Source organism: Zonotrichia albicollis, chromosome 4 (assembly GCF_047830755.1).
Source record: "Zonotrichia albicollis isolate bZonAlb1 chromosome 4, bZonAlb1.hap1, whole genome shotgun sequence".
Classification (NCBI taxonomy): Eukaryota; Metazoa; Chordata; class Aves; order Passeriformes; family Passerellidae; genus Zonotrichia; species Zonotrichia albicollis.
The window spans coordinates 20,423,790-20,451,551 of record NC_133822.1 but is presented as its reverse complement, the minus strand read 5'-3'; the positions used below and the strand labels follow the sequence as shown (position 1 = coordinate 20,451,551).

The following is a 27,762-nucleotide window of genomic DNA, read 5'->3' as shown; positions in this document are numbered from 1 at the left end:
TTCTCATCAGCCCCATGCAATGCAGCAGAGATTCCTTCCAAAAGCCAAGGGAGCAGAGGCTGCAGACAACAGATGTGAAGGGTTTCCCATAACTGTCAATTTTCAAAGTGTTTGCATTGAAAAGAGAGGAGGTGCTATTTTGATTGATATTTCAGCCGCAGTATATAAAGCAGAGGAATTCTTCTTACCCTCTGCTTGTCACACTGATCTCACACACTCTCCGCTGGACTTGGGGCTACTACTGGCTGCATCTGAAAGGCTGAAACTCTCTGGGAATAAAGAATCCTTGTAACAATGCCAGAACCCACCAAGAAGGATGGTAAGCATGACAGAACATTACCTGAGCGTTTCTTACTGACAGGAATTACGAGTACGCGCACACACAAAACACTTTCGAGACCACCTTGCAGACATCAGCCACAGATGATATTAAGAACAATAACCACATAACATCACTAAATCTTTAGAGATCACTGATCTTCTTTAGACTAAGAAATGACTTTCAGGCAGGGCTATAGCTCAAACATGACTTTGAATGGATATTGAGAAGCTACTTGACGGGGCAAAAGCTGTATTCATTTTTTAAAGACTACAGGATTCCTGTAGTGCAATTTGTGGTTTCTCTCTTCTAAGCTATCTAAACTCTGGAAAGGAGGGAAAAGGCGTTTCTTAAGATTTAAAGAGTCAGGACATTGATATGTTTTTCATGCAGTTTTCTAATAGTTATAGAATGGGAAGGATGTGCTTATGAAACAGTTTTATGGTTCTGATGAAAATATACTCTATACATCTAAATGCATAAGTCTGAAGAATGTAGTAAGTTATTCTGTACAGCTCAAACTGGAATAATGTATTTTGCCACATTACAGAAATTGTTATTTTATGTTTCAGAAGGATAGTTACAGCCAGTAATATTGGCCCCTTCTGTGGCGCTGTTAAGTTCATAGCAAAGAAACTGAGTATGTAGTCTGCTACTGAGAGACAGAATTGTCCACTGGAGACTGAGGAAAAAGGTGAAAAATATTGAGAGTCTATTATTTAATAATTTATTTAAAAGCTAATATTCATTTTTCTACCATTTTGAAAATTTAAGCTAAATAAGCTTCTTCTATTTACATTATTTCTATAGCTCTTGTGTTTTTCTTTCAAATCTGTATATTTTGGTAAGAATTTTTGGTGATTTTTTGACTATATAAAGAGCTTTTGCAAAGCCATAATATGAAGACTGTATGTGCTTTTCAAATATTGGTGAATGACACAGCTTCCCTAATGCATTCCCAAATGCAAAACTGAATTTAATATTTAAGGTATGGAAAGTATAGAAGTCATTAATTAGCATTTATTTCCCATCAGTCGAGAAAGATCTTCCAGGCTGATGTGTGTAGCTTGAATAGGATTTTTTGGTTTAAGACTGCCCTGTCAGTAGTATTGGCTTTGAACAACTTTACAAACATTTTACAAGATTTATTTTTTTATATTTCAATAAAAATAAATTTCAAAATTTATTTTTTTGGAATATATTCTTGTTTTGTGGAAGGTAAGAGCAGAGTAACTGTCAGGAACATTACTCACTTTTGGGGGACACATGAAAACTAAACTTTTTGCACGACTGAGTCTGAAGCAAGTAGTATTGACAGACCAGCGTGATCACTTTACTCACTGGCCCTCCTCAGGGCTCGAGGACAATGATAGATGAAGTCTCCTTCTGAAAATAGCTACACCAAGTGCACGTATTAATACAAGAGCCTAATCCTCCATATCAAACCTAGAGCCAAGCCCCTTCTAGAGTGTCTTATTTGTAATTCAAATTATTTACACATGTATTAAGTGTCCTTTTTATTTGATCTGTTATTTGACTGGGTATTATACACTTTAATCAGAATGCATTCTGTGCCTGTCAACTCAAAAAAAACACCCAACCCTAAAATATTTATGCACTTTCAAAAGATATGCGCTTTGAAGAAAATTAGTTTGGAGGCTCATGTTTCTTATTCTGTTTAAAATTAGATTGTTTCAAAGATGTTCTACCAGTGCAGTGATTACCAATGTAGCTCTGTGTTTGTGTTACAAAATAAGTTCAGCAGCTCTGAACAACATCATATTGAGAGTGGAAAAAATGTGATTTTTAATGAGTCAATATTCAGGACCTAAAAATTATTGAAGCATTCTGCCTTAATAGAATTCTCAAGGAGAAGAGAGCTCTGGAGAAGTTATATGATTGGGTTGTACACTGGTTGTTCCTTATTGCAGCCAGTTTATTTGCAGCCAGGAGATCAGGGCAGTAACAGGTTTCTATTATTATATTACTGTACTTCAGGGATTCGCTGCTCCCTAAAGATTTTTTTGTTGATAAGAGCCCCCCTGAGCTATTGACAGTACTTGTATTGTAAGTGTGAGAACTTACTGTGTTAGTGGCAGGAGAATTTGGTACCAGTAATAGTACAATACTGCTACTCATGCAAGCTCTACTCGTATCAGCTCTACCAGTAAGAATTCAGAGCCTCACATGGTCATCAAATGCCTTTTCTCATGGTCATTTCCAAAGCATCAAGGGTTGAGGAAAATTAATCAATGAAGGTGAATCTTGGACTGACTAATTCTGGAAAGTCCTTCCTTCTGGAAATCCTTCCACTTACCACTGGAAGGACTGTCTGAGAAACCTTTGGCAAGTTTGTTGAAGGACTACAATAGAAAATGGAGGGGGAAAAAGAGGCTTAAGCTTTCTGCATTACATGGACACCTAAGCACGGTTCTTCTGCCGTTTCCAGCAGAAGCAACCTACTTGAGTTATCCCATACTCCTCATTTTCATGGGTCCTGAAAATTAAAAACTGCACACACAAGCAAGTAGTTGAGAAATCAGAAACTGGCTAACACTTGAATGTTTAGAAAATCTCAGATTTGTGAGGTTTTATCACTACAGTCCCTGAAGTACGTAGCTTCATTTTTCACAGACAGTGCTGTAACAAGCTCTCAGGCTTTTCTTTTTCAGGCCAAGCGCTATTTGAACTATTCTAAGATTATTAGATTAACAAAGTGAGAAAATTCCTGACTTGGTGAGAGTGTAGCCTCCCAAAGAGCTCTTAACAAATAGGATCACCAAATTAAACACACCACTCAGCTTAGGGAAGGTTGCTGGAGAGCTTCAGCCTGATGGAATTTGTCACTGCAGAAACAGGCTTCCATGACTAATTATTTTGGGCCTTCATGGTACTCCTAAAAAGTCAAATCCTGTGAATAAGATCAGCTGTAGCTTCTTTGTAGTAGATGGTCACGGTTGTAGGACAGCTTTGTCTTAGCGGGCCCAAAATTTATGTGCAAGGTGAAGTTTGCATCAATGGGTTAACTAATCTCAGTGGATGACCAGGGTGTGACTGAGTTGCCAAAGGCCTAAACCAGTGCATTTAAATTTAACAGCCTTTAGCTTTCCTGGTGACTAACAAAATAACCCTCCCTCATATAATTACTTCCTGCAATTTATTGCAATCACTCAGTCAATCTTTCCTCTCCCCCCCTTTCCTTTAACCAATACTCATAATAAGAGCTGCTCATTAATTAGGTGCCCTCTTAAGCTGTCACAGGCCGTGGCATTTGGACACGCTTTTGTAAAAGTGCCAAGTCTCTCAAGAGCAACCTTTTCAAACTATTTGTGGGCATCATCCCACAGAGACAGGTGCAAGTCTGTCCCCCGTAGGCAGCTCTGTAAATTTGTCTTATTTATTCTCCCCAATCTAGGAAATAATGCATGGCCATGAGTTACTGTTCCAAATTTTGAGCCAAAGCATTTATCAACTCCCTGCCAACTTCATTTTCTAAGTGTTTGCAAGCTCTGCTTGAATGATGTTGCCTGAAGCATCCACATTTTGGCAAGGAATCAAAATTAAAATCAGTGTGCCTACTTTAGACAGAGTTTCAGTAAAATTTTATTCAATCTACAAATAGCATAGATGTAAAAGTTGTGAAGAAAACTACTTGCATATACTCACATAAATACTGCTTTGGAGATATGGCAACATTGCTCTCCATGAAGACACCCAGCAGAACTAACATTTACTTCTATTTCCTTTTAAACATATTTTTTTTTTCATTGTGAGATTTCTTTTTATCATTATGTTTGCACTATATTTGCAGTATTCGAAATAATACAAGTGTCTGGTGTGTCAAGATAACAGTCATTGTCAAACAAATCACTTAGTCACATAAAACATATAAGTAGATCTGTAGAGCAGCATTCCAGTGAGAAAATAATCTAAGTGTGAAGGTTAAGAGGTAATTAAAGTCAGATTTCTTTTAATATCATATTTTCAAGGTTAGACAATTTTTCATAGGAGAAAAAGAAGATGAATGGGAATTCTGCTTCGCTATACAGATTTGGCTTGTGTCAAAATTAAAACTACTGATTGAAATTTTTCCTGAAAATTCAAGATCCCAGCATGTGAGCATTTTTCAGCACTGTTTGGTGCTTTCCATGCAGAAGACTGGACCTGTATAACCATTTTATGTGGCACCACATGGGCAGTGCAGCTGCCCTCTCCTTGCTGCATGGTGATGCAAAAGAAAAGCACACAGACATCCATCTTCTGCCATCATCATGGCCCCTCTGCAGCACTGACTGCAGAATGCATTCCCATTATTTTTAACTTTCTTCATTCTCAGTCTCAGAGCCAAACCACACTCAAAGTCAGGCCCTGTGTGTCGTTTGCAAAGCTCCATATTCAAATCGCAGGTAAATGAGTTTTGGTGGATGACGAAAGAGTGAAACCCTAACCCCTTATCTTATTTTCCCTCTCAATTCTTCAGAAAGTTTCTCTTCATCACCTCCAGCTAATAAATTTTAAGCCCTCCCCAAATGGGAAGCAAACTCACGCCCCAGAGCTGTAATCAGATCCCTGAGGATGGGCTGTGCTCTCGCCCTGCGCCCCACGGAGCAGCTCCTCCTGCACAGACTGTGTGCAACACTGGGACATGGCTTGTTCTTAGATTGCCTTTTCCTCCCATTGCTAACTCCTCAGTGTGCCTCCCACACTTCCTTCTGAGATACCAGAGCATCTCAGATTCATGCTTTGACCTTCCCCCTCCATCGCTGCTAAGTTTCAATCAAATTAATTTGACCGAAAATTCACCATGATTTATCTTTGGGCTATTATGTTTTGGTTTGTTATGGTGTAAATTGAAGACACTACACTAACTTTTTTTTCCCTCATACAATGCATTGACTTCAATACTGCTGAAGGAGGATTATGTAAAATTGATCTGGCTGACTTGCTGTTCGTACTTGTTCGTACAACTTGTTCGTACTTGAGCTTACTTGTTGTTTGTACTTGAGTTGAAAAGCTTGTCCACCCTGCGTGAAAAACAGTGCATCTGTGCTCAAGAATAAAATATTTAATATTGTCACACTAAAATGAGAAGCTCATTGAGCTTAGGAGGAAAGCAGGGAACAGCCTTTCAGCAGATAAGAGAGCGCTTTGTACTTGGCAAAACTGAATTTAGCAAACAGAGTCTTTGTGCCTCCCTATACTGCACCTGTTGGGAAGATAAATAAAGGCCTACCCAGTTCTTTCCCCTCATACCTCCTAAATATATCACTTTAAGAGAGTTCTAAAAAAACCAACCATGCTACAGTACCCCTCTGTTCCATGAAAAAATGAATGAGCTTTTTCATATTAATTTCAGGGGACTACCAAACAAGGCGGTTGCATAACCAAACAATAGCAGAGAGATCTGGGGGGACTTCAGTTGTGAAAGCATTTTTAGCTGCCTAACACGTCAAAAGTCCTTGGAAAATAAGTCCTGGAATCTATTTCATGTTTCATCAGGGGGCATCCAGAGTGTTTCTTAAAGGGGAAGAGCAAATCAAGTTGGAAAATAAATTACCTGATAAAATTTCCTTGGGATAGGGATGAATACTAGATTCATCATTTATGGGAATGCAGAGGTTGCAGTAAATTAGAGGTCCTAGTTTAATAATTGCTCTAGAATGAAAAAGGAGGAAAAAAAATTGTTCTTAGTCAGGCACTAAAGTGACTTTGTCTTGAATGTAAAATGTAAAATATTTGTAAAATGATAGACAAGACAAGCAAACAGGATTGTTAACTTCAGTTGTAATTAGAGTTTTCTCAGTCCCACTGCAAGCAATTTTATCTCTTGAGCCTGAGGAGCTGTGTGACTGAGAAACAGCTCCTCGTTCCACCCAGCCCACTCTCTCTTCTCCCAGCCACAAATGAAGTGGTATCTCTGAAGACTTCCAACAAAGGTTTCTCTTTTTCACTGTTGTTAGGGAATCGATAGTTGAAACCATTTTTCCATCATTCCACCCGGAGGTTTTGCTCCTTTGCTTGGAAGAGCTGCCGGTGTTTACAGCGTGAGGGGCGAGAGGAGAGGCCTGAGATGAATGTCCATGTTAGTCCATTGAGAATGCTGGTGACTTTGCAAGCCTACAGAGATCCTGATGGTCTTTACACAGTCCCAGAAGATCTCTGGGTTAGGAACCAGATACCCAGCTGGAAGGACATGCCAGTGAACTCGGTGTTCCCGCTCCCGCCGAGTCAGCCGCTCATTAAAGTCAGAGGCGCCCAATCTGCTGCTGCTCAGTTGACCTGACAGCAATTGCCTAAACATAGGTGCCCTAGTGCCACTTAAGATGCCCTGAGATACACAGAACACCCATCTTGGGCTGGCAGATATGACCCAGGACCCGTGGGAGGCCTGCAACACCATGGAATAGCAGCTAGGAAATGGATGAACACCCTACGGGATCCCAGTGGCTTTGGTCACCTGTGTGTGTATGCAAATTGAGCCATAAGCAGCAATAAAATGTGAGATAAAAGGTGAATAACAATCAAATCCCACCGATTGTAATGGCAGCTTGAACTCCCAGCTCTCATCATAGACACATTCATGCGCCTCCCTTTTCCTGAGCACCATAAGGATAAGAATGCAGGACTACTGTACAATTTGTTCAGTTGCTGTTTAAAGATTTTCTGCAGTGGGTAGGTTTGTAAGAAGCCAAGGAGAGAGTTATGTTCCATTATTATTTGCATGTGATACTCAGATGCTCTTCCCCATAAATAAGGGAGTACATTAGGCTCAGATTACCTTGAGCAGAGAAGAGAACACCCTTCTATAGTCTATTACCTGCTTCATGCATTGATAAAAATAAAATAATGCCACTGAAAAAAGTGGCATTATTTTATGCCATTTTTTGTTATTTTTGAGAATCTGATTATTTTACTTGTTTTATTTTTATATTGATATATTAATATATTTATCAATATATTTTATTTCAAGGCTGAATGTTTCAATCAACTCAGAACTAAATTGTTGCTCTCCTTTAATGAGAGGAAACAGAAAGCTGCACTCCTGCTCAAACCAATAGTAATTCATCTTCATTCTTTTTATACAAGCTTACTCTCACTTCCTCCAGCAGCTCCATGCTGTTAGATGAATGATTGGTTGCATCAGTGATATTTGTACCCATGGGCAAAAAAGCACTTTTTATGTAAATAATACAGTGTTTCTGGATATTCTACAGAGTGTTCAACAAAACACACGTAGATTTAGGAAACTTCAAGAATTCCCATTTCTGGAATTTGTTTTATTGGTGTGGTCTTAGCTCCTAGAGCTCACTGAACTAGCAGATGTTCAGCCAAGATGAAGCAGCTTAGAGAAGAGAGTGAATTCAAGTAAAAATCCAGTTCTGTGTCCAGCAGGATGTGATGCCTTAGGAAGCCATTCTAGCAAGCATGCTTTGGTGAAAATTTCTGCTGATCTTCACCACTTCCTGAGATGCTGGAGGGACAGAAATTCTGAAGACATATTTCTGCTTGGAAACCTCTCAGACCTTAAAATATGCAGCCCACACCAAAGGGAGTGTTTCTTTCTGACTTCCCTCATCCATTACCTGTGCCTATATTGCTGTCAGCACCTTCACAGGAGTCAATGGGACCAAGACTAAAGTGATGGGGGATGCCTTACACCCACATGGCTTAGAACACCCTCTTCTGAAGAACAACCACACCCTCAACCCTCTCTGCTGGTTGGCCAAGTGCCTTTATGTGTATTTTCAGCTCAAAGTGACAGAATAACCTGTGGTCTCTGCTGCACTTAGCCATGGTGGTGTTAGATGTCATAATACTGAGATATTGCATGCCCTGCTTTCTCTTAGTGCTAGGTGAGGGTTAATTCAGGACATCAGACCTCCTGGAGTAATGTTGAAGGGCTGCTGAACAGAAAGCCAAATATGACAGAGTCTCAGAAGGGTTCAAAAAATCAAAAAAAATCCACCATCCTAAAAAATTGCTTCATGGAGTGAAGTTTACCACAGCATTGTTTGTTTCAGGAAAGGCTGTCACAAATATGATAACTTGTCAGTAGGTCAGTGTGTGTTTTTTTTTTCTGCCAGAAGGTGGAAGCATGGTTGGATAACTCATTTCAGAGTTTAGAGCCCCTCCACGTGCCCTCTCCATGGTCCCAGGAGTGCACAGACTGCGCAGCAAGAAGGGAGCCCATCTTACAGCAATGATCAATGCAGTCACTGCTCTCCCTTCCCTGGAGATTAGGAAATAGTTCTTACATAATTTGCTCTCCCTGGCCCTGTTACTAATTGAAAATAGCATGTGATCTGCTTCCTAGGGCACTTGTCCTTATATGTGATGGCTCCAGCAAGTTATTTTGATCAAGTGATTATGACAAAAAGTTCTGTTCTAATTTAATTCTCTGTAGGCTCAAATGGTGGTTTTAGGAAGCATTGAAAGCATTGTTCAGTAGTAGCATGATGCTTCCTGAGATGGGTCTGTATTAAAATAATTCATCATGTCTTTGCAGGCCTAGAATAACTTCCTAATTTTGGCCATAGGTGCCAAGAGGAGGCTGCAGTCAACCATAGACAGAGATGAAGATTCCCTTTTCCTACAGATTTCTGTAAAAACCTTAGCTCTGTGTATATAGACATTAACTGCAGACACATTTACTCCAGGTACTGAACTGACAGGATTGAACATGATGGGCAAAAGCAACTCACACAACAGCACAATTACTTTTTTTCTCAAAGGGGAGTCAGGCTTTGCTCAGCAAGCCTGCAAATCTAGTCCAAAAGCCAATTCCAGATTTTTCCTTCTCTCAAAGCCCTGAAGCTGTGACAAAATTAACTGAATACAAATGTAGTTAAAACTGAAAGAGACCCCAAATAAAAAGTTTATTGGCATAGCTGGTGGGAGAGGTCTTACTCCTTGATACTCACCTACTCCAGTGTGCTAGTGGACTAGGAAGAGCAGTAAAACAACTCCTGAGCAGCTGTTGAATTCCAGCTTCCAGGTATTTTTGTGTTTGTTTTTATAGCTCTCTGCCATAAGATCTTTCCTGTGGAAAAGAAATGCACCAATTATGGCCGTTAGAATCAGTTCAACAGCACAAGAAAGAGTAAAAACTTCCTCTAATCAGTCTGAGCTGATTGAGTGTGTGTGGTAGAACCTTCCACTATTTTCTGGACTGAAATGAAATACCTCAAACCATTTGCACACCTCGATGTGCACAGCATTGTATGTCCATCCCTTTTCAACAGCTTTCTTCATTTGCAGTGCCACTGAATCATTGTTCCTGTAAAAATTACAGAAGCCCTTACTCCTGGTGGTGGGGAGAATATCTGTGGCTTGTGATATCTAGGAACAGCCATGTGAAAAATGCCATGCAGATGGAATAATTTATAGACTAATAGCTTCTGGGTCTCATGCTGTGATACTCATGTAGATACAGATATACATACACACACTGTAGCACGCTTGGTATCTTGTGTTTTTATAAGAACATAGTATCTAGGTCAAAAACCTTATTTTAGACCCAAAGAAGAGTGTAATTCCAATGGAGACTGTGGCTGCCACTCCCCCACAGATGCAGACTTCGGTGAAGGCACAGAGGGTCAGATGCCTGATGACATTTTTTCCATGGCATTCCCTCCAGCCTTACTAATCTTTCATCTAAGCTTTCCTTAGCCCTATTTTTAAAGGGGAAATCTGACCTCTGTCCTGTGCCCCTTTTTCTTTGCCCTTGTTTTGCATTTCCATGTTTTGCAATGAAGTTTTCTCTCTTACCCAGCAGCTTTTTTAGCTGGAGGGAAACCATATGCCGTGAGCTGTGAGTGTAATTCACAACAGCATCTTATAAATGCATTTTGCTGTCAGGCTTTGTAAGAGCTTTCTCTCATACATATCACTTACTGATTTACTGATGCAAACCCCCACAGCTTGTCTGCAAACATCCTGCTGTGTGCAAACATTCCCAAAAGGCAGAGCTAAGTGTTTAGGCTTTATTAAAGTGAAGGCACATAGTTCTAACACTAATCTCCATTGACGCAGGATGAGATTGAGAGGTAGAAAACATTAACAGTAGAAACACTGAGGGATGTTTGTCACTTCATATGTGAGCATTCACAAAGGGACATACATGATTTCATGTAGGTCTCCTAAATTTTCACCCACAGAAAGAGTCCGTCTTTTCCACATGTGCAAAATACTCCTTAAGGTTTCTCAGTTCTCAATTCTGAATCCCTGCAATCTGAGCAACAATAAATATTTACATACAAAAAAGCTTACAAAAAGAGAGAACTACATAAGTCAGTACATAGAAATCCCAATAAAGAAGTAAGCTTCTGAGTTTTAGTCTATTTCTGATTCTTTTAGTGTTTACTACCAGCAATACTGCAACACTGATAAAAAGCTTTTCTGTATTGCCAGTTCGGAGTTTACTTTTTAAAACTAAAAAGAACTTAATTACAAACTTAATTACAAATCCACTTTGCTTGTACGTACAGGACACTGAAACTCACAAAAAGTAGTAGCCACTGAATTTTGCAGCCCATAAGTTTGAGTAACCCCTAGCAAACTAAAAAGTGGATGCTGCCACCCTCTTGAGTGAGGTGTTCTCCACAAGCGGGACAACTGAAAATGAGCATTGGGTAGGTGAAAAATTCAGGGCAAAAGCAGTAATGGATCATTAGTGATTGAGGACTTGGAACAGTCCCTGATCACGTAGGCGCCCAACAGGGCTCCTGTTACAATCCCCTCCTGCAAGGCCCTGCCCCTCTGGAGGAGGCTGAGGGCTGCTCTGCAGATGACAGGACAGTGCTCTTATCTGAAGGAAGTCTGAGAAGACTCTTCCTTCTTGAAAAGATCACAGAGTATCAGATTATCTGTCACCCACTGTCAAATAGAGTTTAGCAAATGTTTTTCTTATTTGGTATTTGGATGTGGTTGTGGCAATGTTTAGACACGGTTGCAGCGTATATTACTCTGACAAAGAGCTCATCACAAGCTGATGGACTCAATCCTTGGCAAATCCCAACATGTGAGTGTCTGGTTTTGCCCCTGAAAGTCAAAGAAAAGTGTGTGAACAAAAATCATGGAATGGGAACACCAGCAGGATTCCATTTTTAATCACCGAACTGCTTTAGTCAGAATTTTAGTGAAAACGAAACCCATCAGCATGTCCCAAGTATTTCTTTGGAACTGACTGAAAGCAGATAGATTGCATGAATTCGTGCTGCCACAGATTTATGCTGATGTCATCATTTTCCCTAAGGGTCAATCTCCCTGTGTGGAATGATTTCCCACAGCCTGCACACAATCACATGGCTCTCAGGACTGCTCTGGGTGCCCTGAACAACAGGAGACAGACATTTGTGGAGCTCACTACAATTATGCAGAGCATCAGGCCCATAATGTGATTTCCATAAAACAATACTGCAAATTGTTTTCTTAATTCACAGCGAAATATTTCAGGAGAGCTCAGCAAAACAACCGTGTTGTGTTTTGGGTTGAGCAAGACTAAAGACATTTTTCCAAACTGGTAAAATGCTTCCTGAGCAGGTTGGGAAATTATCTGACAATCTGAAAGGAAGTTCATTAGTGGTTAAGTACTCATCTCTTGAAAATAAATGACCTTCCCACTTTATTGCTGACTTTTGTCCTATAATTAGAAGTGCAGCTTCCATTAAAAGCTTATTGTTAAATTTGAAGAATAGATTGCTTTCATGCCTAAGCAGAAGTTCTGTGGTTTATGAAGTTTTCTATCCAATAACCTTGTCCACTTTATTACCTTTTGAAGCTTTCAGGAAGGATGTTAGCATTAGTCACTGTACTTCTGTGTCTGGTATCACACTGTGGTGTCTCTTGCTTTCAATTTGCCCTTGGGAATGTATTGAGATAAATGAAAATATTTGCTTCTAGAGAAAAATTATCAAGGAATTATTGCAAAGAAGGATAGGAAACTGGATATTGTTATACTTTTAAAGTAGGTTTAGACTATTCTGATGAGTGGGTTAATTGACTTTGGTACATGTAGATCAAGGATTATTTAGGTTTGGGTTATTTAAAAGAAGAATTTCCTGTGGCTGGAGTAGGAGTGGAAAGAAAGAAATCCGAACAGCGCATATCTCCTGCATTTTCTGTTTATCCAGTGCAGTTCCTGAGCAGGGAGCTCACCTGTCTCTCTGTGCTGGGCTGTCCCCTGTCCCTGCAGATCCCCAAGGGCTGGATATCCCCTGGGACAGGCAGATCCCAAGTTTTTCCCAAGGCAGGGATCCGATCGCCCTCTGCAGGTCCAGCACTGAGCCCGGCCCCAGGTGCAGGGAGAACGCCCTTCACAGACCCGAGCAATGATTTTTAAATTAAAAAAGGCAGATTAAATATTCCCAGCTGGGTTGGGGAAGTGATGAGTGGCTCTGCAGAGCTCCCACCTGCAGCTCCTCCACGAGTCTGTGCCTCTCTTCAGAGTGAGAAGAGTTTCAGGGGCTTTCAGGTATGGCAAGGGCACTGCAGGGATAAACCTGTGAGAAAGGCAAGGGCTCTCAGGTGTGGCACTGCAGGGATAAACCTGGGAGCATCTCAAGTCCAGCTCACTGCGGTTTCAGGACTGCTTTTGTTGTTTTTGTTGTTGGTTTTACAAGGTAAGAATAGGAGTGCTGGTTCTGTCCATAAGCACCCATCTCGTTGGCAATATTTGCACAGGCAGTTTTCTCCATCTGTTTCACTGGAGCCTGAATTGTGTGATGCATCATGTGAAGCAGCAATAAAAAATGGCTCAGGTGACTGAGAACAGGTAGGTGAGGAATGCAGAATTTCAGGAGTTGTGAATCATCTCAGGCTCACATTAACTTGGTGGTATAGAAACAGATGGTGCCATAATAGAGGAAAATTTGGCGCTCTCTGTCATTTGTAGGAAGAAGCTGATTTTGTGTGGGATTTCCACAATTTTCACTATGCATATTTTAGGAGGAAAATGCATACTAAGAACTTTTTTCAGCAACATTCAGTTGCAAGGTATATTCATTGCATATACCTTGTTGTATAACAAGTTTTGCAGTGACATTTCAAAAGAGAATGTTTTTATTTCCAAATGTGGAAATAAAATTTAACATATCGGGATATGGAATTAATGATAAATCAGTGGTCCCATGAATAGTCTCAGGCTCTGCAAGTACAGGTGTATTGACAAAGTCTTCTCATGAAGGTGCAGTAATGAATGTAAACTGAATTTCTTCACATTGTTAAACACTGTAACACATTTCAGCAAAACCCTTTTGTCTGGTAAGTGGTTAACAAGCAGAACATTATCTCCAAGATTTTGCATGCTAGATAGCATCACAAAATTTTAGTCTTGGAAGTCCAAAAAAACCCACAAATTGAGATTTTTGGTTTGGTATGGTTTAATGATGAAATATATTAGAAAACTGTGATTGCAAAAACTCAGCAAAAAAAATTAGTCAAATATTTCAGCAACATTTGCCACTAAAATTGTGGTCTGCTGCTAGTCTGTGAATTGTGAGATACAAGCACAGATACTCTCTTTTTTCTGTTAGCCGCACAAGTGCTCAGGAATATAACTTTTATGGGTTATTTTCTTTGATATAAAGAGAAGAAAGATATCACGGAAATAGAATGGAATTCAATTACTCCATCCTGGTGCCTTGTGGACTGGGTAGGCTAAAAATGAGTTTAAGAATGCATGGGAACTTGATAACCAGACTATAGCCACTAAACTTCACCTATCCATCTTAAATACTGTCAGTGCTTGGCAGCTTTCCAGATCCCTGTTATAGTGTACATGAAATTTTGAGACTGAAAAAGAAGATACTTAGAAGACTACAGACATATAAACATATGTTTTATTAAATTACTTTTGTTCAAGGTCATGGTTACAGTGTTCTCTAAAGATTAATTCCTATGTGAAAGCACAAGAAATGAGTGGAAGTTTACATATGATCAGGTTTGATCTAGCAGCATCATTTCAGCAAAATGGAAACCACAAGGAAAACACTCAAAATAAGCAATGATGGTTTTATGCACTTCTATAACTATGAATGGCAGTGAAGGAAGAATCTGGACTCACCAATTGTACTGCAGCTCCTCATGTGGATCTGTAAACTATTTATTTGGTGTCTAGTCCATTCCACAGAATTCCCGATTTCCAGACTTCTGCTCCAATTGTTCATTCAGTTTTTCATTCCTCAAGTCAGGGAACATTCTTACATTTAATATGTGACAGTTTGATTGGCTCTGGTGGCCCATAAAATCCTTTATAATGGAAAGCATTTAAATTAGTCCTGAAATGGGACTACTCTCAGTGAATTTATATGCTGGGACTAGTTATTATCCTTGGGCTTGTTTGTGTTTTTCGAATTTTAATCATACACCAAACTAAATTTTTAAGCAAACTCTTTTTGTTAATTTTACTTATTCTTCAGTCCCTACCTAAATGTGCATCACTGGACTGTGACACTTGTAGCTGCTGGAGTATAAAATAACTTCATCTTCTGTGAACATGCTGATTTGTTCACTTTGTTACAATAAGAAGGAGTATTTAATGGAAGGTTGTTGTTTTCACTTTTAAGCACTATCACAAGTCAAACCCAGCAGTTTATCTTGTGCAATCCAAGAGTAGAAATGGAAAGACAAACTAAAAATATATTATAAATGTGTCAGTTTGGCTCTATCACAGTATTGGCCACAATAATAGTCATTTGGCCAGCCAACCAAGCACCAATAAGACACCAGAGCTAATTTACTTCAGTCCTTTAGAACAAATCAGCTTTCAGGATTTAGGACCAATGTCTGTTTAGAGCTGTTTCTCTAGGTATATTTTTAAAATAACCATGTCCATGGATATTCATAAAATAAGGTGATGATTTCAGCTGGTATTGTAGTTTCTTGCTTCTGCTCAGACTGGAATTGTCTGTGGAAGTTGCACACAAATCAGATTATTTCTCAGTAGAGAACAGGCTCATGAGGCACCAGGCAGACCTTGCGTGCATGACTGTGCTCAGATTTTGCAGAATGATAAGCACCCCTCTCTTTCTTTCAATTGTAATTAGTAATAATTGTATTTATTTCAATTTAAGTCCAATTGAATGCACTTTTATTGATTACAAGTGACTTTGAACCAAGCCCTCTCTTTTCCAGCTTGTTTTCTGGGGTCTTCTAACAGTACTGTTTCCCAATGAAATGGGAAATTTACCATGTTGAGTAAATTTACAATTGACTCAACAAACTATAGAGATTACCATGTTCTGGTAATCTCTATAGTTTGTTGAGTAAATTCCTGTCTGCCAAAAGTTGAGGCTATGGCTTTTACCCACATCATTGATGCCACTGTGATTTGGCTGAAGTGATCCACAAAAAATCGTCCAACCATTTTGAGCCATTTATCTTCTTTGGAGCACTTCTTTTTTTCTGGGAACATAAGGAATGAAGGGAATAAGCTTTGCTGCTTTTTTCTGCTGCTGATCTGGACATGAGGTGTGCCAAGCAACTGTTCCATATCCTTAATCCTTCCCTGCCCACCTCTTCCAGTGGATCACCTACTTCAGGAGGAAGCCTGGTGCCACAAGGATGGTTCTGGTGTCCTGCTGGGGCTGGGCGCAGGGCACAATCCTCACACACAACAACTGCACAGGGGCTGGGGCGAGCGCTGCTCTCTCCCCAAAACAGCATTTTGTCTATTTTTGTCTGACCAGCAGAGTCAGCACTTTAGGAATGCCCACGTAACAGTTATATTGGTCTGATCCCTCAAGATTAATCCACCTACTAAAATGTGACACAGGCTGATGGTGACAGGTCTTTGTGACAAAAAGCATTAAGTGACCATCCTCATGTTGTTTGACATATGAGAGTCTCTTTAAGATGTTGTTGTTGCAAAGACAGATATCATACCTGTGTCCATGATGGTGCAGCCACAGTCCTGCTTTCCTTTCCAGGGAAATGGGGGATGAGTCCTCTGCTCAGACTGGGAGAGATCCTGAATCCCTTGGATATTCTTTGCTGGCTTGTAACTGATCTGTATGGAACTGCAGGGAGAAATTAGTGCAGGAGACTTTCCTCCTTCTTCCTGTGCATGTTCCAGCCCAATGACAGTGAAATGCTATCTTTAGGCTTTGTGCAAGCCCTGATTCAATGCTCAAGGTCATTTCCTTTACTTACCTAAGGTAAAAAAGGCAAACCACCCACTACTCATTTTCCAAAATGACTGAAAGTTCTTAAGCCTACCCAAAACAAAGCTGGCCATGAGCACAGAGCTGAATGATGGCCAGGTTATCCAGCCAGACCTCATTCCCAGTATGCTTGCTGACAGGTTGTAGTTCTTGAACACTCTGAGCTGCAGGTCCCCAGGATACTCTGCTTGCAGCACAGCCGTAGAGCAGGACCTGGAGGCTGTTTTAGAACCATCATCATGCCTCATTATGATTGCATTCCAGTGTGAAAGGTAATATATGTCATGTCAGGGAGTTTCTATGTTTTGTGCTGCCAGAAAAGCCAGTGAAAGTGGGAATCCAGAGCCCTTGAGAACTGGCCACCACACACAAACTGACATCCCTGTGTCAGATCCCTGCCAAAGCTGCTTCTGGCTGTGGCAGGTCAGATGCCAGTGCAACTAGACCTAAAATGGAATTGAAATTTTAAATAATGGCAGCCTCAATTTAACATGGTTCTTAAGTATTTTCATAATTTTAGCACATCTATTAATATCAATTAATAAACTTTAAGCTTATTTATATACACACAGAGATTTTAAGTCATTTTATCTGAAAAACTGAACATGATAAATGTGGAAAAGAGATGGGAAATTGTTGGTAATGGGTCAAGTTGCATCTCCTGCTGATTTTCAAGCATGCATGCGTGCGTATATAATTATAAATTACACATAAAAATGTCTTGGCTCTACTAAGTGCTCATATCCTGTGTCAAACTGGATCCTGAATGCATCTCATGACATGGCTGAGGCATGAAAGCATTTCTGAAGATGTTATCTAAGTGACAGTTGTGCTTTCATTTTATTTTACTTGCTAACTACACTTAATACACTATCTTTTCTGAGTAGCCACGTAGCGAGAGGACTGCTCAGTTCCTTCCTGTCCTTGCTGTAGAATTACATTTGGCATTAGAATTACACAGAATTACATCAGGTGCATTGCCAGTTTCACAGCCAATGACTGACCCAAGCTCTGTGTTTAGCACAACACAACCCCCTCAAATATAACATTCTCAGTTCTCCAATAAAGAACTGCAAAGAAGAGACCTTCTGTTTCAGAAACTCTGAAGCAGAAGTTAACTTTATTTATTCTGTAGAGGGCACACTTTACATTATGGTGTCAATCCAGTGGTAACTGGACCCTCAGCAGCCTCTTTCCCCTTTAGCTCAAGAGGCATCATTGCAAGCCAGTGATGTGCACCTCTCCAGAGGGATTGAGGATTGCATGCTGGAGGTTTTCTCCACCAGCAGCGCCCTGACAATGCCTGGGCAGAGCACCATATTAGGCAGCAGGCCGAGGGAATGGCATGTGGGGACTCCAGGGAGCATGCCTCCTAGGGAAGGAGCACAGCCATGAGCTGCTGGTTGAGGGTGCAGAGCCCTGTCCTGGCTGACAAGGCTGCTGCAGAGGTCAGCCAGAGAGGGCTGTCATTCTTTGGGGAGGTGGAAACTACTCAGAGCTATTAATGGTTTTTTTCCTGGCTGTCCTCAGGAATGGAGCTGTAAGCCAGGCATGACCATGAAAGGGGTTGCACATGGCCAAAAGATTATGTTGAAGTATCTCCCATGTCTCTGCCACCCACAGTGCCTGGAACTTTCCCCTTTTCTTTTTGATTCCCACATTATACTTCAGGTCTCTCCTTTGAGCTCCATTCTTGCCCCAGTTTTCTTAGCAGTAACCTGAACAGCCTTAAATTATGGTTTAGGAAAAAAACTTCTGACTTCTTGGTCAGGCTTCAGTCAATGTCCCATCACAGAATTGCAGAATAGCTGAGATTGGAAACGGACCTTTGGAGAAAGTGGAGTCCAAGCTCTCTGCCAGGAACGGGGTCCAACAGAGTAGGTTGCTTGTGAGAGTGCTCAGGTTTTGAATGCCTCCTTTTGTTGTCTGCATTAATAAGATGAGATGTACATAATAATAATAATAATAATAATAATAATAATAATAATAATAATAATAATAATAATAATAATAATAATAACAATAATAATAATAATAATAATAATAATAATGTTCCGGGTCTGGTCTGTGCTGTAGACTTTGGCTAACATCTCTTCCTGGTGATGCAGGACTTGTGTGATTGCTGAGCAGCATTGCAGTGCTGGTGAAGCCACGGAATACCCCTCAAAATGAAAGAAAAATTCAAGGCAGGTCCCTCAAAAGTCTCATAAGCCTTTCATCTGAGAGTGGAAAGTGCTATATTGGTTGAATTTTTAATTATAAGTTTGTAACTCTCGTCGGTGAGCCAGAGACATGGGAGATACTTCAACAAAATCTTTTGGCCATGTGCAACCCCTTTCATGGTCATGCCTGGCTTACAGTTCCATTCTCGTTGGTGTAACTCGTTTTCTAATCCAGTGTTCATAGGAATAGTCCATGTTTCTACTATTAAATTTCACAAGGAAAATTATACACTCAATAATTTTCTGCTATTACTTTTGCATGCAAGAAACATACTTCCATGCCACAATGATTTCTCAGCAGAAATTTTTACTCTCAGCAGAATCAGTGAGAAATGTCATGGTAGCAAAGCAAATAGGTTCCCAGACATTCTCTTGATGGTACAACTTTCATGTTTTCATATGAAAATTTTTCATATTTTTCTTGGCCGCAAAAAAATAAACTTAGTATGTCAGTAATTAGACATGAAAAAATGAATTGCAGTGAATCTATGTAAAGATATTTCATTATTTTCACACTCAGTGTGTTGGTCCTTAATATACTTCCTTACATTCTATATGGTGGGTGCTGTGATCAGAGCATACAACACCAGCTCTTTCCTTGTAGCAAGGGAATCTCTTTGGAACCTCAACAAGGATTTGCTGTTGTATCTGTGTATGTTCCCAAACCATATCAAATTCACATACTCAGCTTAAAATTATATTTGCACTAAAAATATTCGTCCCTTTTAAACACTATATAAGAATGAGAATTGTGTTTTAGTTATATTTGGAACTGAGTGTAAAGGAATTGCCTTCCTAGCATTTCTATGTGATGGAGATTGAATTTTTTTTCCTGAATCTGACCTGAGGTGGGGTACCGAGGGTTAATGTCCACAACATGGCAAAACTTACTAACAGCCATCTACTTTTACAGTTCAGGGTTTTAACTTTTTAAATCTTTACCTTTTATAAACAGTTAAACTGTAAGTCAATGCTAGTGCCAAAAAATATTGCTGTTTTCAACATGTGTAAACTCCTAAAGCTTTTAAATGTTGAAAATAAGCTTCCTTTTTTTGTTTTAAAAATATATTTTAGGTAGTCAATTTGTTCTTATGTTTTTAGATAGGAGAACATGCAATCCCAAAATAATATAATTTAAATAACATAAAAAGCCTGGTTCGTGTATCACACATTGGAAAGGGAAGTGATTTACATTAAAAAATCATCATTGAAAGAAAGACAATAAGAAAGCCCAAACATACTGCAGGTTCCACTCAGAGCAGCTGAACTGTGGTGTTTTGGTGTTGTTTGTTTTTACTTTCTGCTTGCACTGAACATTGAACTCCAGATCTAATGGTGTGGTTGAAAATGAGATGAAAGTCTCTGGATCCACTCTTCATAATCCCCCTAAAGTAATGCATCCATTACACTTCAAAGTTAAAATCATATCTGATATTATTTCAGTTGGTGGAAATTTTGCTTAATTTTGGACATGAGTGAGAGACCTTATCACTCTCTAAAACTGCCTGAAAGGAAGCTGTGGACAGGTAGGGCTCAGTCTCTTCTCCCAAGTAATAAATGATAGCACAAGAGGAAATGGCCTCAATTTGTGCCAGGGGAGGTTGAGGTGGGATATCAGGAAAAATTTCATCACTGGAAGGGTTGTTGGGCACTGGAACAGGCTGCCCAGAGAACTGCACTCAGCATCCCTTCAGGAATTTAAAAAATGTGTAGATGTGGTTTTGATGTGGTTTAGTGGTGACTTGACAGTGCTGGGTTAGTGGTTGGACTCAATGTTAAAGATCTTTTCCAACCTAAATTATTCTGTGTTTCCATTAATATTATCTATTTCCACACTAAACAATTTCACTGAATTCTCTTTGCCTAGCAAGAGCTTTAGATCTCTGATCTTGTCACTCTGAAGTTGTCACACATTGCGTGCGTGGAAGCAGCATCAATTTCACAACTGCATTTAAATATTAAAGAACTCAAAGTCAACAAACATATACCAAATGTATGAAGAATATTTGCTTGTATTTTAAGCTCAATATCTGTCTTCTTTCCTCATTTTTCAGAAACTGAAAATGAAAGTGCACCGCCACCTCCAGGTTAGTGTAAAAAATGCTGATTTGAGCTGTGGCACTAACAACACTTGCATGAGACTGGTTTGTGTTCATTGTCTCTTTGAGAGTAAGAGGACAGTAAGAAAAGTAAAAAAGCCTGTCCAAGTAAGATATCCTCACTTCACTTTGCCTGAATACTGATTTTTCAGACTCAAGTTTTGCTTGTGAGTGACTAGTTGTTTGCTTGATATTGCACGTGTCCTTCAGAATACAGGTAAATCATGGCTGCCTAAATTATTTTGTTAAATTATGCTGTCCTCTTTGATGCTCATTTGGTGAGTATTATTCTCTATATAGCTACCTAAACAGCAATTCCAAACAGAACGAACACCCTACAAGTGTTAAATCTGCCTTTACTTACTGTCTTGATAACTGGCATTTTACAAGCCTGATTGAAGACGTCTTTGTTTCAACAATACACACTTTGATTAAAAAATGACAAAGGTATCATTTGCCACAAGGAATTTCATGGTTAAATTAGCCACATATTATTTTTATGTGATGAACTCTTTCATATTGCATATATTTGTAAGGAAAGTTAATTGGTTTTTAATTAATGATATTTTACTCAACCATAAAATTTGTACAGTTAATATTAAACTAATTAATTTCACCCTTAGGGTCTTACCTGATATACTTTGTACTTGAATGCATGTTTTTAATCAATCTTAACTTTCAAGTAGAACTGAAATGGGAAACAGCTTTTTATATACAGAAAGGAATAGCATCTTTGAAGCGTTACATTAAAAATATCTATTAACATTTTCAAAAAATTACCATCTTCCTTTCTATTTAAAAGCACAGGATTAAATACAAAATCACTTCAATAACCTCCTTCCTTTTCTGCTTACCTGCCTAAATAATAAGTAGGGTGTCATTAGGCCTTTATGTTAGGCACTGACCAAACTGGGATATTTCTAGGCTGGACATGCCAGTCACTTCTGGCTCAAGATGCTGTCATCTTGGATTATCAAGTGCTAACACACAAAGAGGGACATTGGTTTCAAAATTCCAAATTTTATAACTTACAAATAGTTTATTGGACATAACCAAGCACCTTGAACTGCGCCAGGAAATTTTTAGGAAGTCACTGTGAGAGGTCTTTCCAGATCTCAGTGTCAAGCCACAAGTGTGGAGCACTTTGACTGATGAAGTTTTCAAATAATATGTAGACATGCTACCATCTGCTAGGATCACTGAAATCTTCTGATTCCTGTTCCTACTGGGAAAAGAAAGTGTTACTGTAGCAAAAGTCCCATTAAAAAAGGAACATCTGGCCAAGATGGAGACCCTGACAGCTGGATTTGGGAATTTAGGGAATCTAGACTGAAGCATCCATGAGTCTGTCACATTACCAGAATGTGGTGTTTCCTTTTAAGTTTCAGCTTTAATTTTCATATTTACTGTGGCTGCACAAATGGGAACAAGAAATCAGGATAATCAGAGTATCAACTGGCTTTTGCAGATGTTATCTTCATGGAACAAAAATTATCTTAATTCCATCCTGACAATGTTAGGATCACCCAAAGCCAAGTTCTGTCAGGCAGCTGATATGTAAGTTTGCCACAGAAAGCCATTGCTCACAGGCAACAGGATATTGAGTGTTTATACCTTGAAGACAGCACATGATTTGACAAGATTCCAGACTGAATGAAGTAGGAAACCAAAACCAATAGGAATCATATCAAATCCTGAAATAGAGAAAATGTGGAAATTGTTGTTTTGTTTAAAGCACAGTCCAAGTTTTCTCATGCAGACGAGGTAAAAAATAATTCACATTTACCTGCTTGGAGTAGAGGACAGGCTGGCAGTTCTGATCAAGAAACTGAATACAAGTAGTCTCAGCAAGACTATGTTGATAATGATGAAGATGATGATAAAGAATTAAAGAATATCCTCAATACACTCTGTCCTTTTTCTTAAGGATCAACTGAGTGGCAGTAACTCATGTCTGATCCAGTTTCTTTCCAATTAACAATGATATGTAACTAATTTCAAAAGCTTTTGCAAATTATCCCGAGAACAAGAGACTAACAACTGCTGCTCCTAAAAACCTAGTTTATTTTTTCCACTGAGTCCCAGAACATCAATCTTAAATGTCTTGTTCAAAACACAGAAATTGCATTGATATGCACAGGTTGTAAAATGTTGTATGGGATTGCAACTGTATATTACATATACACATATATCAATCATTCTTTAATGTTGTTTTTCCAATACTAGCAGAACCTGCATTTTTAAATGCTGTGTAAGTCTTTCTTTTTACTTTAAGATCCTCTCAAAACTATACTTGTACTTCCTACACAGAACAAAAAGCACCACAGGAGGGTGGAAATGAAAAGGGCAAAGGTAAGTCTGAAACCATACTTTAAAAATGGGCAGTAAAGAAAACTAAATGCTGTTCTGATGCTGGATTGTTTGAGCTTTAATTCAGAATTTTGGTGCTAAATTTCAGAAGTGTGATATGAGGCTTCCTAGATCCTTTTTCTGCATGACTTAGCCAGCCCAAGGAAATGATGATACTCATGAATGTCTTCAAAAACCCTGCAAACCAGACTGATGCTTTAGCAACAGTATTTATATTGATTATTTAATAAATGGACCAAATTACAAGTGATTTGCATGAGCAGAAAGCTGTGTTTAAATGAGCCTGGCTGTTGCCCCTGACCAAGCTTGCTAAAACTCAAATATTGTGCACATTGGTTGCTTTTCAATAAAGTGGATAATGTCCTGCTGTCATTCTAAGCTGTTTCTGTTCTACCACAGAAACTTAATATTATACCTTTCAGAAAGCCCCATAGATTTTTTAACTGGAAATTTAAAAATCACACATTAATCTTTCTGTCCTCATTGGAGCCCAGCAGATGAGCTCTTTACAGGTTCTGAAAAGTCTGTTTGAGATGCCTGCTGTGAACAAACAGATAAATGTTCCACCAGCAGTGTGTGCAACAATCAGCTCCAGTTTTAGCACATATTTGTGTGCTGCTGAGATTATATTCTAGCTCTGCTGTCAATTCTTCTGGTTAGGAGGACACATTTTGAGGGAACTGGGCCAAATTCTCTGCTTTTTATAGGAGCCCTGCCAAAATAGGAATTAAACACCCCGTCAGGTTATTTTGAGAAGAATAATATCTTTTTTTAAACTTAATTCTGATCAAAGGCTAAAGCAGACCAAGATATGCTTACAACTGATGCAGTGCTTGCTTTTCATCTGGCATGGTTATGCTTTTTCATGGCAAATCAAGAAATGGCTTGCTTGAAAATGTATTCTGGCTTTTGCTGTCTTCCAAACAAAATCCTCTCTTTTAGACAGACTGGGTGTATACTGGATACTTGCAGATTTATTTGGCAAAGGCATGCATGGCTATTTTTCTCAGCAGAGTCAAAATATAAACACTGAGAATGTGTGATTCAAGTACCCTTTTGAAAATAAGAATGCTGAACCAGGCTTCAGTGCACGCTATTTTGCCAGTTATCATTGCATTGAGCAATTATTTTGACACACAAAATTTTGTGTGAGTAATCAAATCTGTCAACTTGGTAATGGAAATGCAATTCAGAAATAATTTGCATGTCTAATGATAGGAAAAAAGATGAAAGTCTTGCCTCAAGCTATTCCAACAGTTAGTTCTGCTTGCTTTAATTTGGATATGAGAAAAATGTTTGTTCCCAAACTGAACATGAATGGTGATTTCCTCACTGCTTACAAGCCTACATTTCACTGAATAAAAATGAAAACATGGTAGGTAACTTATCCAAAACTTCTATTATCTTCTTATACATTATTATGTTTCTATTTTGAATTTAGTGAATGAGACAACTATTTTCTAGGAGGAAAAATGTTCCTCCTAAGAGAAACCTGCTAGGAGGATTTTGCTACCAAAAAATATACCTTGAGATCCTACTATGGAGAATTGTTGCCTCCATTAAAATTCCAATGAAAGTCTGAATATTAATAGACAGATGACCTTCTGCCATGCTCCAGTGGAACTGTCACCTCTGCAAAGCAAAGGAGATGTCATTGCCAGACACTCAGTAGTAATGCTTTTAAAAATTAGTTACAGAGCAGTTGTTCCTATCAGCTCTTGTTTTTCTGCAGAGTATCACCAAATACGGGAAAATGTATTTTCATAGATTTATTCCTTCAGGTTTGTGTGCCAGGAAAAAAAAACAAACAACTTTATAATGGTGAGCATAATTCACAAAAAGGGAAAAGGTTCCATTTTTCCAATATGTCCAAAATCATTTACACTTGAAACTGAACAGTTCAGCAAGGAAATTATGACAGAACCATCTAGATATGAGCTTTTATATTAGCTATATGTAAAAGACTTTCTGCATCTTCAGAAGTAGCAGATTTAGGTACTTCCCTGAATGGAAACAAAATGGGAAACATTTCATATCTGAATTCCGCAGCAATTAAATATGCAATATTTGTGTGCCAGATGTTGTGTCCTGTTTGCTGATAATTTCTGAGATAGACTGTAGACACTGCAGGAACCTGAAATGGGCCTGTGCTGGAACCTGACATCTAGGAAAGAAATCTTGGTACCCCATGTAAATCCCATAGTCCATCATTTCCCCCTCATCCCCAAGAAAATATTCACTGATATTAGGAAGATAGAATATACCTATCTGTGTGTCTGTTTTACTGTTCTATTTCTTTTTGGTACTTATTGTCTGTGTGAAATTACATATTTATATTCCTTTGTGTTCACTGTAAAGTTATGAAATGAAAAACAGCGTGGTAAATTCTTTGTATCTCATGGTTATTTTCCTGTAAATTAGTAGCTCAGAGCAGTAAACATAAAATTTTCTTTCATAAAATAAATCAGTTTTAAAAGATCTATAATGATGTTGTAAAAATTCAGGATATATGTGATCATCTTTTTATTTTTGGAGAAACAAAGTGAATCAGCACAAATCCTCCAAATTTACTACATAGTCTTATATTCATTCAATTTAAATGCTTGTGTCTTTGTTTTTAATTTTAGCATTATCTTACAGATTGAATATGTTATAATTTTGTTCCCGCTTGCTGGAATAACAGTAAAATTTTATTATAAATTTGCTCATTCCTTTTTTTAGGTCCCATCCAGCCATTCAGAGAGCTACTAAAATTTCTGTATATTTTACTAATAGTTTCCTCTAGTTTTCTTCCAGCCATCTACTAAAATATTCATTGCATGTGTCATCCTTGTATTTTCCCAAGTTTCACTTATCCATTCATCTCCCTACTAAAACCTCCCCCCTGTTGGTATGTGCTTCATTTACCATCTCCAAAGTGCCAAGTCCCCTTGATGGGACTGCTGGATTCCCTTTGAAAATGAGATTGGTAATTGAAGTAATCTAAATTTGAAACTCTCAGTCTTGCTGTGCTCTGTAATTTCAGCATGAATAGTAGAATAGAAAAATAAAATTATATACAATTAATAGGTTTTTGACACTCCTTCGCAATGTTGAGTTTGCCAGCAGTGTGGCTGATGGCAGAATAGCAGCTTCCATTTTGTGTGGGATGTTTCAAACCAGGGGAAAGTAGGTCTAAAATTCTTGATACCAGCAGCTCATATATAAATCAGTAATTTCTTTATTTTGGACATGTATTTCTACATTTGCTGTGCCAGCAGTTGGAAATTTTAATGTTTAGGTTACACTAAATGTGTTTAGGTTAGCTTCTTTGGAGATATGGAAAGTGCCTTCATCCTGAAGAATCTATTCCTGATCCAGCTCAGTCTGCTCCACAGTTAATGTCATCATTTAGAAACAAGAAAAATAAACACTATTACCCTATATGTTAATGAGAGTGTGCCACAGACAAAGAATAAAGTTTTCTATAGAGTAATTCATTTTATCAGCCTGCTGTCAAATGAATCAATTGATTTCCCTATAACAAACTCTTATCATGCAACAGATTGAAAAATACATCCCATTAAAAGTTTACTTGCAGAAGATAAGAGTAGTGAACTAATGATCATAGTTCTACTGACAGATCTGGTATTTTTGCTGTTTTTCTAATCTTCAGATAGACTTTATTTTAGCATAAACAATCATTCATCACAGAAACTGAATTGGCTGTAGCTGCTGAACCAAACTCAGTCCATTTAGTCCTAGAAGCCTGAGATGGAAGGAGTGATGGATTGATAATTACCCATTTATCAGCCTGAGATGGAAGGAGTGATGGATTGATAGTTACCCATTTATCAAAACAACCCCTCCAGCATGTAGTGTTTTCATACTCTTTAGATTTCTAAAACATTCAATTGGGCTTTCATCCTTATTCTTCTGACGTGTTTGTTTGCTTGTTTCCTTTGTTTGTCTTTGATGTTAACATTTTGTTTGAAAAATGAGAGATTATCCTGGAGAAACCCAACCAATCCCCCTGCAGAACGAATAACTTCTTTTTGGGTTTTTTACTTTTTCAAATGATTAAATGAAAGAGAAAAGTGAGTGGTCCTTTCATAACTTGATTATCATACATCATCATGTAGGATGCATTACATCAAATGTTTTATGCTGGTCCTAATTATTTTTTTTCAGTCAAATGGCTCTTTGAGCCATCATCAATCACAATGGTGACATCATTGACCAAAAGAGCTGAAAGCACACTTAATGCTTTCATGAAATATGGAGAAATATTTGCAGTAGAAGCAAATAGCCTTGCATCCATTTAGCTGCTTATGCAGTATGTTAAAACGTCTGACATGACTTAATCATTACTGTGCTTTTACTGAAAATCAACATTTTCAACATCTGCTTATGGCATTGGATGATAGAGCTCATGAGAACTCTTCCATTACTCCTGGTGGTTTTTTTTGTTTCTTTTTTTCTGTGAATAAGAAAAGATATTTGCAAGATAACACATTAATCCTTCATGTGTAGACAAACCTTTTACAACTTTCATCCTCCTCCCAAGGGATCTTTAAAATGAAGTTTGATGAATCATTAAAAAGGAATGAGTA

The 27,762-nt window shown here is 38.6% G+C and overlaps 1 protein-coding gene across 1 annotated transcript in view; it reads left to right on the top strand.

The window, feature by feature from the left end:
• Nucleotides 1–201: 201 nt before the first annotated feature.
• MYBPC1 (myosin binding protein C1) overlaps nt 202–27,762 on the top strand; it is a 72,196-nt gene continuing 44,635 nt past the window's right edge. Inside the window, exons 1-3 of the mRNA XM_074539031.1 lie at nt 202–319; nt 20,756–20,788; nt 23,111–23,152. Of these exons, the coding sequence (XP_074395132.1) occupies nt 295–319; nt 20,756–20,788; nt 23,111–23,152 (100 nt within the window). The 5' untranslated portion in view covers nt 202–294. The remainder of the gene's footprint in view (nt 320–20,755; nt 20,789–23,110; nt 23,153–27,762) is intronic.